The 15191-nt window shown below is 50.2% G+C and overlaps 1 protein-coding gene across 1 annotated transcript in view; it reads right to left on the bottom strand.

Annotated features, from left to right (window-relative positions):
• Positions 1 to 13121, bottom strand: part of LOC142279151 (uncharacterized) — a 61402-nt gene extending 48281 nt beyond the window's left edge. The window contains exons 1-4 of the mRNA XM_075332667.1: positions 13041 to 13121; positions 12811 to 12987; positions 12605 to 12728; positions 12456 to 12523 (exon numbers count right to left, since the gene is read on the bottom strand). Of these exons, the coding sequence (XP_075188782.1) occupies positions 12456 to 12523; positions 12605 to 12728; positions 12811 to 12987; positions 13041 to 13070 (399 nt within the window). The 5' untranslated portion in view covers positions 13071 to 13121. The remainder of the gene's footprint in view (positions 1 to 12455; positions 12524 to 12604; positions 12729 to 12810; positions 12988 to 13040) is intronic.
• Between the last annotated feature and the right edge of the window lie 2070 nt (positions 13122 to 15191).

The following is a 15191-nucleotide window of genomic DNA, read 5'->3' as shown; positions in this document are numbered from 1 at the left end:
TAGTTTGTAATATTCGTGCCAAATAGCGAGTACAATGCAAATCAAAGGGGAATGCGAGTAATTTCCTGCTGGACCCAACAAAGAGGTCTGGAGCCTGAGGAAAAGGCTGAAATGGATGGGAAAGTGATGAAACTGAATGGGGAGAGGCTGGAGAATGTGCTGCATGCATACTCTTCCATCACCGGCTGTCCCACTGCTCCGCTGCCCCTGATGAAGCTGCTATAGAGCGGATCGCGGGGGAATCTCTCCACGACCCTCTTTACTGACGTGCTCCCTGCTTCTGTGCTCTTTACTGACGCATGCTAATATATCTTGTGTCCTCCGTCTCCTTTATGCATGGTTTCCCTGCTCACATACTTGCCTGTGACAAATGCAAACTGATACCGGGCCCGGTCACCAACTATGTGTGACCTTAGGGATCAACCACTTTTTGCATAATTATATATATGTGACGCCCTGGCAAAACCAGGTAGTCACAAATAGGGCCCCGCATAACACCTTCCCTCATTAGGAAACACACAGCGACCAGTAAACCCTAGTCACCCCCCTCAGGGACTGATAGGCACGCCAGGGGGCGGAACCAGGAGGTTGGAAGACGCCCACCTAGGAGTCCAGACAGCCCGAGGGTGGGAAAACAGCAGATAGCTTGTAGTTCAAGTTTGGAGAGGAGTGTGGGCTGGAGCTAGGTGTAGCTCCACCAGTGAAGTCCAAGTTGAACAGCGCAAGGGTTGGAGCCCTGGTTCCACTAGCTAAGAGGCAGATGGTGGTCTCCATCAGCAGGAGACGAGAAGACGGTTCGGCAGAACCGAGGTGGACCGGGACAGGGTTGTAGCCCGCCAGTACCTACACCGGGGACCCGACCGGAAATCGTGCACAACGGGGGTTACTCGGACCCTGAAGCCAGGAACCAGAAACGACTGGAACTGGTTAATTAACCGATTGAGGCGAGGACTAGAGGTCCTGTCCCACCCAAAGTCCCTCATAGAAGACAACAGCCCACCGATTAGGGATAAGAGGTCACCACCAAGGCCCAGAGATCCCACGGGCCAGCGTCTGCGGGCACGGCTCCTTAGGCCACATCCAGCTGGGAGCGGACTCCCGAGTTTCACACCGGGAAGATCCATTTAACACAAACATGTGCAGGAAGAGATAGAGACCACCAGCCGGGTGGGGGATCCAGAACGCAACCGACAGCGGCACCGGCCACCACCATCTTGGCTTACCAGAGACTTGTGTGTGTTTCTAATCGTGAGTACTCCAGCACCCCTGCGGTCGCCATCCCCCTGCACCATCCCACTGGGTCCCGGGGCCACCATCCCTGCCCACAGAGGGGTTAACAACTTGCTGCACAACATCTCCCCTGGGTGCCCCATAACAGCAGCGGTGGTGTCCCACCTCACCAAACACCGTGGGTGGCGTCACAAACTTGTTACGGCCTAGCCCGTACATCTACGTATCCCATTTATTCGGCGTGTTCGCGAGACCCTCGGGTCCGGAGACCCTCGAGCCACCACCCCTGAAGGCTCGGATCCGAGCAGCGTCGGCTGCTGGCACGGAGGCGGCATATATATATATATATATATATATGTGTGTGTTTTCCATCATTCTTTGGGCTAGTTTCTGGAGCGGTAGACTTTAGTAGTTTCCAATTCTCTGCATGTGCCAGTGCTAATTGTGTGTGTGTTTCTGGACATTCATTATACAGATCCTTTGCATCATATAATGGTGTGAGGCTCATATTATGGATTGTGCAGAAGTCCTAATTGTTATTGGTACTTTTTGTACAACCAATAGGCACATGCTTTCTGCTCGCTGATCTAAGGTTATAGACTATTTATCTGACCTATAAGGGTAACATTATTGTCATCTCTTTGACCTATAAGGCAGATTTCGGAGTTGAGGTGACCCATTGTTTCTATCACTATATATATATTATATATATATATATATATATATATATATATATATATATATTGTGAGACTGTGACTGGGGTTGTCTATGACGGCCGGTATGTCTCGCCCCGGTTGTGCTCACTCCATGATAGAAAGTACATCCACTCTAGGGTTAATGCTGTTTCCTTACAGGCTGAAGGAAGGGTTAAATGCAAACAGGAACAAGGGCAGGTGTGCCGGGTGTGAGGGAGTGAACACAACTCCCTGAGCTCTCTGCTGGAGAGGCACATGTATAATGGTGTGGACTTTTTGTTTGGACATTAAACCATGTGCTGTGAAACTTAATGCCTGGATCCCGTGTCTTCTGCTGCGCAGCCGACCGTGCTACCTCACATATGGTGGAGAATCGGCGGGCATCCCAGCCGGTGAGGTGTAGCTTCCTTTTCTGGTGACCCGGTAGCACATGTCCTGGATTCAAGCGGCTATACTACGGCCCAAACCCAGCGACACCATGGAGGAAATACTAAAGCAGCAGCAACAGATCAATGCACACCTGCTCCAATCCTTGAAATCGCAGGACCAAAGACACCAAGAACTGCTGGTTCAGGCCAATGCACGTCAGCAGCAAGCCTTACAATTGCAGGAACAAAGACATCAAGAACAGATGGTTCTCCTGGCCAAGTCGATCCGTGCCGGACCGGCAGCAACAACCCCGGGACTGGGTGATGACGGCAGCGTCCGGAAAGCGGTGAGACAAGCGTTGCAAAAGATGACCCCGGGGGATGATGTGGAAGCGTTCCTGGCGGTGTTTGAGCGGGTGGCCGAGCGGGAAAAGCTGCCGACCCCCCAGTGGGCTGAGGTATTGTCGCCCTATCTGACGGGGGAACCCCAAAAAGCGTACCTGGACCTCTGTACCGAGGACGCCATTGACTATGTGACCCTAAAAGCCGAAATACTGGCACGGTTGGGGGTGAATACCTATGTACGGGCTCAGCGGGTAAATCAGTGGTTCTATGAGGAAGCCAAACCCGTACGCTCCCAGGCCTATGACTTGTTGCATCTTGTAAAAAAATGGTTGCAGCCTGACACTCTGAGCCCGGCGCAGATGGTGGAAAGGGTAGTAGTGGATCGTTTTGTGCGCACTTTACCCGTCACCGTTCAACGGTGGGTAGGACAGGGTGACCCGAGTACCCTGGACCAATTAGTGTCCCTGGTAGAGCGGCATGTGGCTACGCAGGACTTGATACGGGACACTGAGACTTTGCGTACCGCCCGTCGGTCCGGCCCCTCCAAGCCTAGGGCCAAGGACCCACCGCCGACACCGGTGCAGGAGTCCCCTACCGTCCCGTCTGAGGCCACGGCCGCCATTCCTGAGGTCCGGAAGGTTCTGTACCCTAAACGACAACCCGTCAAGGAGGTTTCCGTCCCCATTAGATGTTGGCGATGCCAGCGGGTGGGACATATAGAAGCCCAGTGTCCACTCACCACGGAGCCCATGGATTGTGGGGTTACCCGGCGGGGTTCAATGTATGCTCAGGTGGTGTGTACCGCTGACCTGGTCTCCCCAGAGACGGAGCCCCACTTGTGCCAAATACAGGTGAATGGATGTCCGGTTACAGGATTGTTGGATTCCGGAAGCTTAGTGACCCTTGTGCGATCCACCTTGAGGGCTAAAGTAAAGGCCACAGGACGTACCGTGGGGGTGGTTTGCATACATGGGGACCGCCGAGACTATCCCACAGGGATTGTCACCATCACAGCACCTTGCGGTCAGGTGCAACATGAGGTGGGACTTCTTAACACTCTTCCCTATGACGTGATCCTAGGAAGGGATCTACCCTATTTTTGGACTTTATGGAAGGGACCCCCTAAGTCTCCTCAGATATTGGTCAGTCCGGGACCTGAGCCCTACAATCCTGAATCCGGGACACCTGCCGTAGGGGTCCCCATGATAGGGACAGAATGTGAACCCGATAGGTCGCCCCTAGAGGTATTGGCAGGAGAGGCTGAGACGGTCGAACCCATCCCGGAGTTGGAGTCGTCCCCGGATACGTTTGGGACAGCCCAACTCCAGGACCCTACATTAATACATGCCCGGAGTCGGGTGACAGTAATTGACGGGGTGGCACAGCTGCCCGGTGCCCAGGTAAGGTACCCCCATTTCGCTCTTAAGCAGGATTTACTCTACAGGGTAGATGAAATACGGGGCGTGGGGGTAGAGCAGTTGGTGGTGCCCCAGCCGCATCGTCGGCGGGTCCTCGACTTGGCTCATAAACACCTGATGAGTGGCCACCTAGGGGTCAAGAAAACGCAGGAGCGAATATTGCAAAGGTTCTATTGGCCCGGAGTCTTTGGGGAGGTAAAACGGTTCTGCGAAACCTGCCCGGAGTGTCAGCTTACCGCACCCCTGACCCGTTTTCGCAGTCCGTTGGTACCGTTACCCATTATAGAAGTCCCTTTTGAACGGATAGGGATGGATCTGGTGGGGCCCCTCGTAAAGTCCGCGCGAGGGCACCAACACATCCTAGTGATCGTTGACTATGCCACCCGGTATCCCGAGGAGATACCTCTCAGACATACTGCAGCAAAGCTTATAGCTCGGGAGTTGTTTGCTGTGTTCTGCCGGGTGGGGTTGCCCAAGGTGATCCTTACGGATCAGGGGACCCCATTCATGTCTAAAGTGACCAAAGAGCTATGCCGGCTACTCCAGATCAAGCAGTTGCGTACGTCTGTGTATCATCCTCAAACGGACGGTTTAGTCGAGCGTTTCAATAAAACCCTGAAAACCATGCTCAAAAGGGTAATTTCAAAAGACGGGAAAGACTGGGATATGATGCTTCCCTATTTGATGTTTGCCATCCGTGAGGTGCCACAGGCATCCACGGGGTTTTCGCCTTTTGAGTTGTTATACGGGCGACATCCCCGGGGATTGTTGGACCTGGCAAAGGAAACATGGGAGCAAGAGCCCACCCCCCATAAAAGTGTGATTGAACACATTTTGGGTATGCAGAACCGCATAAGCGCGGTCATGCCAATTGTGAAGGAGCATTTACAGGAGGCTCAGGCCGCGCAAAGCGGACGCTACAATAGACAAGCCACTGTGAGGACCTTTAAACCCGGGGATCGGGTGTTGGTATTAATCCCCACGGCGGAGAGTAAATTCCTGGCTCAGTGGCAAGGCCCCTACGAGATAAAGGAAAGAGTCGGGGTGGTTAACTATAAAGTATTGCAGCCCGGTAGGCGGAAACCTGAACAAATATACCATGTCAACCTATTAAAACCTTGGCAGGAACGGGAAAGCCTGATGGCTGTTTTTTCCCCATCTCCCTCCTCTTCGGGTCGTTCACCTCCGGCTCCAGCGACCTCCGGAGAGGACGAACCGGAAGTAAGGATTGGAGAAGCCCTCACCAAGACTCAGAGGCGAGAGGCCAGACGGTTGGTTCAGCAGAACCCCGATGTCTTCTCCGAGCTGCCCGGTAGGACCAGTCTGATACGACATGATATTGTCACCGAGCCCCACCTGAAGGTACGCCTGAAGTCATACCGGGTACCGGAGGCTCGACGACAAGCCATATCGGAGGAAGTAAAAACAATGTTACGCCTGGGGGTCATCGAAAAATCCCGGAGTGAATGGGCTAGCCCGATTGTCCTAATACCAAAACCCGATGGCTCCTTAAGGTTCTGCAATGACTTTAGGAGATTGAACGAAATATCCAAGTTCGATCTCTACCCCATGCCCAGGGTGGATGAGCTGATTGATAGGCTGGGACAGGCGCGGTATTTTACCATGCTCGACCTGACCAAGGGGTACTGGCAGGTGCCACTGACGGAGTCCGCCAAGGAGAAAACCGCTTTTGTTACGCCGGAGGGTCTCTTCCACTATGTTGTCTTGCCTTTTGGGTTACATGGCGCTCCGGCCACGTTCCAGAGGTTGATGGACTTGGTGTTGGAACCCCACCAGGCGTATGCATCAGCGTACCTTGATGACATCATTATTTACAGCTCCGATTGGCAGACCCATTTGGAACAGGTACAAGCGGTGGTGGACGCGCTTCGAACAGCCGGATTGACAGCCAATCCCAAGAAATGTGCGTTGGGACTCACGGAAGCCCGCTACTTGGGCTACGTGATAGGCCAAGGAGTGATTAAGCCCCAAATTAACAAGGTTGAGGCGATCCAGAAGTGGCCTAGACCCCTGACCACGAAGCAGGTTAGGGCCTTCCTGGGTATCGTGGGGTACTACAGGAGGTTTGTAAAGGATTTTGCGGGACTATCAGCCCCCTTGACGGACCTTCTCAAAGGCAAGAAGTCCGTCATGGTGCGCTGGACTCCGCAGGCCGAGGACTCCTTCCGGGCCCTGAAGGGGGTCCTGTGCGGACAGCCCGTTCTCGTACACCCTGATTTCCGGAAGGAGTTCATAGTACAGACTGACGCCTCAGAGGTCGGCCTGGGGGCAGTGTTGTCTCAGGTGGTTCAGGGGGAGGAACACCCCGTCACCTTCTTGAGTAGGAAGCTCACCCCTCCCGAGCGGAATTTTAGCGTAGTGGAGAAGGAGTGCCTGGCGATCAAGTGGGCCTTGGAGTCCCTACGCTATTACCTGCTGGGACGGCAGTTTCGCTTGGTGACGGATCACTCTCCACTGGTCTGGATGAGGTCCGCCAAGGAACGGAATGCCCGGGTTACCCGGTGGTTCCTTTCTCTGCAGAACTTCCGGTTTACGGTTGAACATAGGGCCGGTAGGTTGCAGGGCAACGCCGATGCCTTGTCCCGCGGCCCGTGTTTGCTGGCGGGAGTTCAACCCCGCACGCTTGAACTGAGGGGGGGGGGTATGTGAGACTGTGACCAGGGTTGTCTATGACGGCCGGTATGTCTCGCCCCGGTTGTGCTCACTCCATGATAGAAAGTACATCCACTCTAGGGTTAATGCTGTTTCCTTACAGGCTGAAGGAAGGGTTAAATGCAAACAGGAACAAGGGCAGGTGTGCCGGGTGTGAGGGAGTGAACACAACTCCCTGAGCTCTCTGCTGGAGAGGCACATGTATAATGGTGTGGACTTTTTGTTTGGACATTAAACCGTGTGCTGTGAAACTTAATGCCTGGATCCCGTGTCTTCTGCTGCGCAGCCGACCGTGCTACCTCACAATATATTTTTTTTTTACATGATTAATTTCTATGTGCCTGTACGACTCTTTGATAACTTGTTTCATTCCAGTTATTATCATATATGGCAGAATGATTTTTAGTATCTATTGATGAAGAAGAGTAATCTGTGTACATTTGGGTAGAGACTAGAGCTGATCGAACGGCCGAAAACCCGGTATCGTCAGATCACTGCCAGATTTTAAAAAAGTCCGCTCCGCTCCGGAATCCGGTGCCCATATCAGTCAATGGGGACCGGAATCCGGAGGTTAAAAACGTTTGTGGAGGGGATAGGGGGGTAGGAGCGAGCGCGGAATACTCACCGAGGCGCTGTCATAGCGGCACACGCTTTCCGGGTCACGCTATTCCGTTCCGGAGCCAACAATTCAATATTCATTGTTTTCCCCGCCCACCGGTGCGTATAATTGGTTGCAGCTATACGCGCCCCCACCCTGAGTGTCAGCGTGTCAGCTGACTGCAACCAATCACAGGCACCAGGATGGCCGGTGGGCGGGGAAAGCAGTGTGTCTGCCGGTCAGCATGGTGGTAAAAAATAAACAATCGGCAGCACAGATACAGTGCGCGGCTGCAGCACCAGCTGTCGGGCTGTATCTGTACTGTGTATCCAATCACACGTTTGAGGCTGCCAGGTAATCCTATGGCAGACTCGCATGAGTCCCTCGCATGTGTGACTGCGGTGAACCCGCATGCGGCTTTTTTTTTTTTATATTTAAAAAAATAATTTAAAAAAAATGACGTGCAGTTCCCCCTAATCTTCATCCCTAGCAAAGATAACGCCGGCTGGGAGCTGATATTCCAGCCCGCAGCCACCTGCTATTGCCGCATCTATTAGAGTGCGATACCGGCTCTTCTCGGTGGCGTGATGCGGTGCCAATCGGGGTAATAGCAGCGCACGGCTGCTACTAAACCCAAGGTTGTGATGGCACAGGCGTCTATCAGATACCTGCATCACACAAACATGTAAATGAATGTAAATAAACACAGAGAAAAATGCTTTATTTGAAATAACATACAAACACCCCCTCCTTCACCTCTTTATTACCCCCCAACATCCTGCAGCTCTGACGTAATCCAAATGACGTCCCACGCTGCTTCAGCTCTGCTACATCTGAATATCACAGAGAGGGGCCATAGAGCACGACCGCTCTCTGTGATATTCAGAGAATGAATGAGGTGCGCATTGAGCGGTGACGTCACTCAGGTCATTTGCGGTCACAGCTGGAGGTTCCCACAGTCCTTCATCTGTGATCACAGGTAACCTGACTTCAGGTGGAGGTCACTGAGTTCACAGACCTGCATCTCCTAGCAGAAAAATTGCAGTTTTTTTGGCCAAGAGATGCAAATTTGGTGCTGAAATTTTTACAACATATTCCTGCATCCAATCTACACCTCCTGGCAAAAAAAAGTGGTGTTTTGACGCATTTTTTTTGCCGCGGTTATTTTTTTGCGATTTTTTTTTTTTTTGCCAGGAGGTGCACATTTGCTCCTGAAATCGTCTGCACCAGATTTCAGCACCACATTTCCACCTTCTGACAAGAATTTTTTCTCTTTTTACAGTCTGCCGTTCTCTGAACATGAGCGTGCATGTACCTAAAAACACATGCACGCTCCTGTCAGAAGAAAACTGCTGTGCCGGTGATGTCAGACTTGTGCGGGTCTGCCAAGCATGACATCAACCCGGCACAGCCTGCCGTTCTCAGAGTATCAGCGTGCATGTACCTAGAAACACATGCATGCTCCTGTCAGAAGTGTGAGGCTGTGCTGCGATGTCAGACTCGTGGGAGTCCCTCACAAGTGTGATGTGGTCACATCAGTTTTTTTCCATCAGGCACAATCCTGAAAAAACGGATAAAACGGATCCGGCGCCGGATCCGTTTTATCCCTATTGATTTGTATTAGCCCTGGATTGTGCTGGATGGTATTGCGTTGCATCTGGCTTTTGCCGGATCCGGAGTAATTGGCTAATGCGGTGGCCAGAGGGAACGTCTCTTGTAATGTTTTTTGTCTCTGACAAACAAATGCATTGCGCCGGATCCAGCGCCGTACGGCTCTTTTTATAATTGAAGCCTATGGGCGCCGGATTCGTCGTCATTCGTCATATGCCGGAAACCGGCGCCGGGATCCTTTTTTTGTTTCTGGGCATGCCCAGTCGTTTAAATAGTCTCTCTCTCTCTCTCCCTGTTGATGTGTCGGTCGGTCCGTCCGTCGGTCTCTCCCCTCCCTTCTTTATATTCAACGATCACCGGCGCGGCGCTGCACGGCTGTCACAAGGCTCTGGCGGCTTCTCCTCTTTTGAAAATGCCGTTCATTATTCCATCTCGTATTCCCTGCTTCTCCCGCCCACCGGCACCTATGATTGGTTGCAGTCTGACACGCCCCCACGCTGAGTGACAGCTGTCTCACTACAACCAATCACAGCCGCCGGTGGGCAGGACTATATAGTGCAGTAAAATAAATACATTAAAAAAAAAACGACACGCGGTCGCCCCTAATTTTGATATAGCCAAGGTAAAGCCACACGGCTGATGGCTGGAATTCTCAGGATGGGGAGCTCCACGTTATGGGGAGCCCCCCAACCTAAAACTATCAGCCAGCAGCCACCTGGAATTGCCACATCCATTAGATGCGACAGTCCCAGCACTTTCCGATTGCCCTGGTGCAGTGGCAATCGGGGTAATAAGGGGTTAATGGCAGCCCATAGCTGCCATTAAGTCCTAGATTAGTCATGCCATGCGTCTGAGACACCCTCTCATCACTAATCTGTAAGTAAAAGTAACACAAAGACCTAAAAAAAACCTTTATTTGAAATAAAAGACAAAAAGCATCCTTTGTCACCACTTTATTAACCCCCCCAAACACCCCTTCAGGTCCGACGTAATCTACACAAGGTCCCACGACGTGTCTAGCACTGCTACATCTGACGCTCACAGCGAGCGAAACAGAACAAGACTGCCTACTGTGAGCTCCATGCAGCAAGTGAAATGAGCCGTGTGATCAGCGGTGACGTCACTCAGGTGATTTCCGGTCACAGCTGGAGTTTTCCACCTGTGACCGCAAATCAGGCCGCTGCGAGTGACGTCAGATGCGTGATCAGCGGTGACGTCACTCAGGCGAGTCCTCCACCTGTGTCTCACTTCAATCGCGGACTCCAGGACACATGGACTCCAGCTGTGACTGTAAATCACCCGAGTGAAGTCACCGGTTGTCATGTGGCTCACTTCACTTTCTGCATGGAGCGCACAATGGGCAGTCATGTTCTATGGCGCTCGCTGTCAGCATCAAATGTAGTAGAGCTGAATTGCCGTGGGATCTCGTGTGGATTACGTCGGACCTGGAGGGGTGTTTGGGGGTTAATAAAGTGGTGAAAGATGTGGCTTTTTTGTCTTTTATTTCAAATAAAGCATTTTTTGGATGTTTGTTTATTTACTTTCACTTACAGATTAATGATGGGGGGGTGGGTGTCTCAAATGCCTGCCATCAATAATCTAGGACTTAGTGGCAGCTACGGGCTGCCATTAACTCCTTATTACCCCAACTGCCACTGCACCAGGGCAATCGGAATGAGCTGGGTAAAATGCCAAGACTGTCGCATCTAATGGATGCAGCAATTCCAAGCGGCTGCAGGCTGATATTTTTAGGTTGGGGGCAGCCTAATAACCAAAGGCCTCCCCAGTCTGAGAATATCAGCCCCCAGCTGTGGGCTTTATATTGGTTAGGCATCAAAACTGGGGGAACTACACGCCATTTTTTAAAATTTATTTTACTGCACGATATAGAAGCACATGGAGGCGCCTCTGACTGCAACCAATCACAGAAGTCGGTGAAAGAGCTACCGCGGGAACAGTGTGACACCCGCCCCGGTGATCGGTGAGTATGAAGCGCTTGCTCCTACCCTTTTGCCCCGGATTCTTGTCCCCATAGACTTTATATGGGGAGCAGCATCGGCCAAATACCAGCGATCAATCCCCCACCGACCCGGAGTCAGAGGGGATTGATCTGCCAGTTCTCTGAAACGCAGTGACAAAACGCAAAAAGAATGGACATCCTGCATCTTTATGGTAACCTCAAAGATGAAGCAAAAAAACAAAACAAAGAAAACCCTGCAACGGAAGGGCTTTTATAGACCCTATGACGCTGCGGCCAGCCAATCACAGTAATGCCATAACCAAGATGGCTGCAGCATTACTGAGATTAAGAAGCCGAGCACGTTTATTGGCTACAAATCAGGCGCCAAAGCGTATACCCACAGCCTGAGGTTTTGGCTGTGAATGAAGCACATGGTGTGGTTGCTCGGAAAGCGGCAACGTAACCTCCTCATTATCCTCCTCTCCTGAGCTACTTGGCTGCATGTCTCTGGGTCCACACCAAGTGGGATCTACAACCTTATCATAATCCTCGCTGTTGTCCCACTCCTTGCCCTGAGAGTCATTCTTCTTTCTGCCTTCACAGGACAGTACATTAAGCGTGCTCCTCAGGTATCCGAGTCTCAACATCATCACCTCCACCCCCGGGGGATAACGTCTGTTGGCGACGGTCTGGATCATGCTCGCACAATTTTGTCCGGGCCCAGTTCCAATTGACAAAGATTTTGGGCATCAGTGCAGACGCTTTCCTCCTCGAGTCTGGGAATCTTTGGGAAAAAAACTCTGATACTCATGGGATAGAATGTGTGAACAGCTCTGCAGACTCACTCATCTGTGATTCCCCACAGTCACTGGATGGTTGGAGAGTTGTGACGCCGGGAGAACAAGAGTAATTGGGGTGCTACTTCTGAAGACTGTACTTTGTGTCATGTTGAGGATGAGGAGGAGAGGCCACTTGATGCAGAGCTTGCTGTCCACTGTAGCACATGCTCTATCTGGCCTTCATCTACAAGTCATACGATTGTGAGGCTGCCAAAGAAAAGGAGCGGAGTAGCCCGCCCGGTAACAGAAGCTGTCAGCTGTCTTTAGATAGGACATGCCCGTGTTTGTTCAGTAGAGCTTGCAGGAACATTAGCACCTACCCTGCGTACACCTCAAACACCACGCCTATGCCCCCTTCCACCACAACCGTGGGATTAATTACTCATGTTTAATGTATCTTTCCTCTCTTTAAACCAGCTGTTTCCCAACCCGAGGCCCACACCTGTGTCACCTATCACTAAATTAATAATCAGTATTTACATGATGAAATGTCAATATGGGGCTGGACCACAGATTTGCAGTCTCCACTTAGATCATGAAATAGACATTTTTAGCTGGACCACAGATTTGTATGTGATGCCTGCGGTCAGCTGTGATCCTGCCGTCTCCACCGCTCTCATTACACAAGTATAAAACATCTAATAATGGAGGAGAAAACAAGACTGAACACAAGGAGGTCACAGCCGTCTACACCTCATAGGGGAGATCTCCATCTACCTGAGGATCCTGTGGAGGAGGAGGAGGAGCGGGACATCTCTCTGGGGTCGTCCTCGTACTGGAGAGACCTGCAGGAGACACAGACAGGACGGACATCATTATTACATACAGATAATTATAGGCCGGGTGTATTCAGTCCTGTCTATTACCTGGTGATGTGCGGGGCTGGGGCTCCTCCATCATCACCTCCTTGTACCGCTCCTTGTGTCCTTCTAGATACTCCCACTCCTCCATGGAGAAATACACGGTGACGTCCTGACACATTATAGGAACCTGACAACACAATGATACCGTCATCACCCAGAATCCTCCAGTGCCGTCCTGTATAATGTCCCAGCATTCCCAGCAGTGTCACCTCTCCAGTCAGCAGCTCCAGCATCTTGTTGGTGAGTTCCAGGATCTTCTGGTCATTGATGTTCTCATGTATCCGGGGGTGAGGTGGAGGCCCCTGGATTGGGCTCAGGGTTCCTCCCCGTCCTTCAGACACAGGGGTCTGACAGCGATCACTAGAGGTCTTCACTACTGTGTAATCCTGAGTGTGGAGACATTAATAATATCACTACAGACATTTCCAGAGTCCATCACCTCCCCGGTCATATCCTCTGTTATTCCCATAGATAATGATGTAATGTGATGACATCAGAGCCTCTCACCTCCCCGGTCATATCCTCTGTTATTCCCATAGATAATGATGTAATGTGATGACATCAGAGCCTCTCACCTCCCCGGTCATATCCTGTTATTCCCATAGATAATGATGTAATGTGTTGACGTCACAGCCTCTCACCTCCCGGTCATATCCTCGGTTATCCCTGTCAAGGTCAGAATGACGATGATGATGATGAGACTCAAAGGATCTCTCGGATCCGGCTGCTGTTTCTAATTAAAATGTCATGAGTACACTTAGAGACTAAATAACTAGACACCAAGTCAGTTACATCTATCTCCATGACTGGCTCTTAACCAAGTGTACTTTTTATTGTTTGAAAGAAACTCTAGACCAAGCAGTAAGGGGGTGTAAACAAACGTTTTAGTCCAATCAAGTATCGCAGGGCAGGGCTTCATGACGTAGAGAGATCTACACATCCTCCTTGGATTGGTCAGTCCAGACTCCAGGAATTTCCTTTGTCCATCTGTCTTGGGTGCAAAACAGGAAATAGCAGCCATCTTTACAATTACATGTGCTGGTATATACTGTGTCTAAGGAAAATACACTGAATATGCAATATACATATATTCATATTAGTAAGAAACAAAAGCATTCACAAATATGTGTGTTAGTTCACATCTACTGAACTATATAACTGAGTCTATGAAATGGCTGAATTAAGTATTTTTGGATACTCAATTCTTTATCCTCAACAGTCCCCCCTAAAGACTTACTTCTGCCATTTCTAAATTCTAAGGGTACTGTGTTCCCTTAGGAAGAGAGGTAGAAAGATCTGTTGAAAAACCTGCCTAACTGAACGTTGAAACATGGGCGGAAAGGAGAAAGGGGTTTTCTTCACCGGTTTGAGACCAAGGACTCCTAGGCGAGTCCTCACCCTTTGTAGTTGGGCTTTCCCATGTCTCAAGGTTCTCTAAGTCCTCTCTTCTAACTGTTCTGGCAATGCTGGTCTAAGACTGTACAGGGTTTTCTGAAAAGGATAAGTATGAGCAGAACGCTCAGTGCAGCTCTGGTTGATTAACCCTTCTACAATGCGAGGTGTGGATCCATAGATGTTTCTGTGGTTGGATCAGCTCCTCTAGTGTTGACTCATGGCTCTTTCTCGCTTGTCCTTTAGGATCAATCAGTCTCCTGACTGGAGACCATATGCTAATAGCTCTGATTTAAGATCTGGAATTGTAAAATACACCTGATTACCACACTATTCAGTCAATTATATAAAATTATACATGTCTGTGCTAAACCAAAAAACATCTTACATAAAAACCTGCTTATTGCAAAAAGGAAACAAAACATATACATTTTATACACGATTTACTAGTTTCCACTTTTCTATAAAATATACACTTTTTGTAAACACATTTTTTTTTACATACCACCTTCATGTGCTTCTCAACAATAATATCGTTTTCTGCACTGGAATGCCTCTGACCAAACCTGGAGAGAAATTTACACAACACGCACAGACTTGCATACAACGTGCTCATAATATACATCTATAATCAGTTTGCAGTCTCTAAGAATGGGTAGAGTAGGTGCAGGGTGTTTCTACGGACTCTTTACAGTTTTTTCTCACTTCGTTCTAGGCACTTGTCTTACAAGACTGGGTGAGTCTGCCCACCTGGGTACTGAACCCTGATGTCACCAAAGCACACACTGACAATTGTCTTTCACAGATGTTACCTGGGCCATCATTAAGAAGAGCTCTCATGGCAGAGAAAGCTTACCACCCTTTGTCCACAGACCTTCCTCAGTCAGCTGGCTCCCTGCATGTCACACTCAATTCCTTGTTGTATCGCTTGTTCCTGTAGGGATTTAAGAACACAAGGAGTGACAGAAGTCACTGACGTGACCGGTGTCACCAAGGCATGGTCAGTATTGGTGAAAGACTCTCAACTCTAGGCCCGTTCACTGCTTCTTGGTCAGCTGCACCTGTGCGAGGATCTCCATCCGAATCCATCAGCTCAGATCTAGACTTTCTTTTCGGCATACCTAATTCATTTGAAAACAGGAAAAAATCTACAACCTACATATACCTCTAAAGACTCTTACCCACTCCTGTTCTACCC

Source organism: Anomaloglossus baeobatrachus, unplaced genomic scaffold, assembly GCF_048569485.1.
Source record: "Anomaloglossus baeobatrachus isolate aAnoBae1 unplaced genomic scaffold, aAnoBae1.hap1 Scaffold_424, whole genome shotgun sequence".
NCBI lineage: Eukaryota > Metazoa > Chordata > Amphibia > Anura > Aromobatidae > Anomaloglossus > Anomaloglossus baeobatrachus.
Note: the sequence above shows the minus strand (reverse complement) of the source record. Positions and strands in the feature narration are given on the sequence as shown.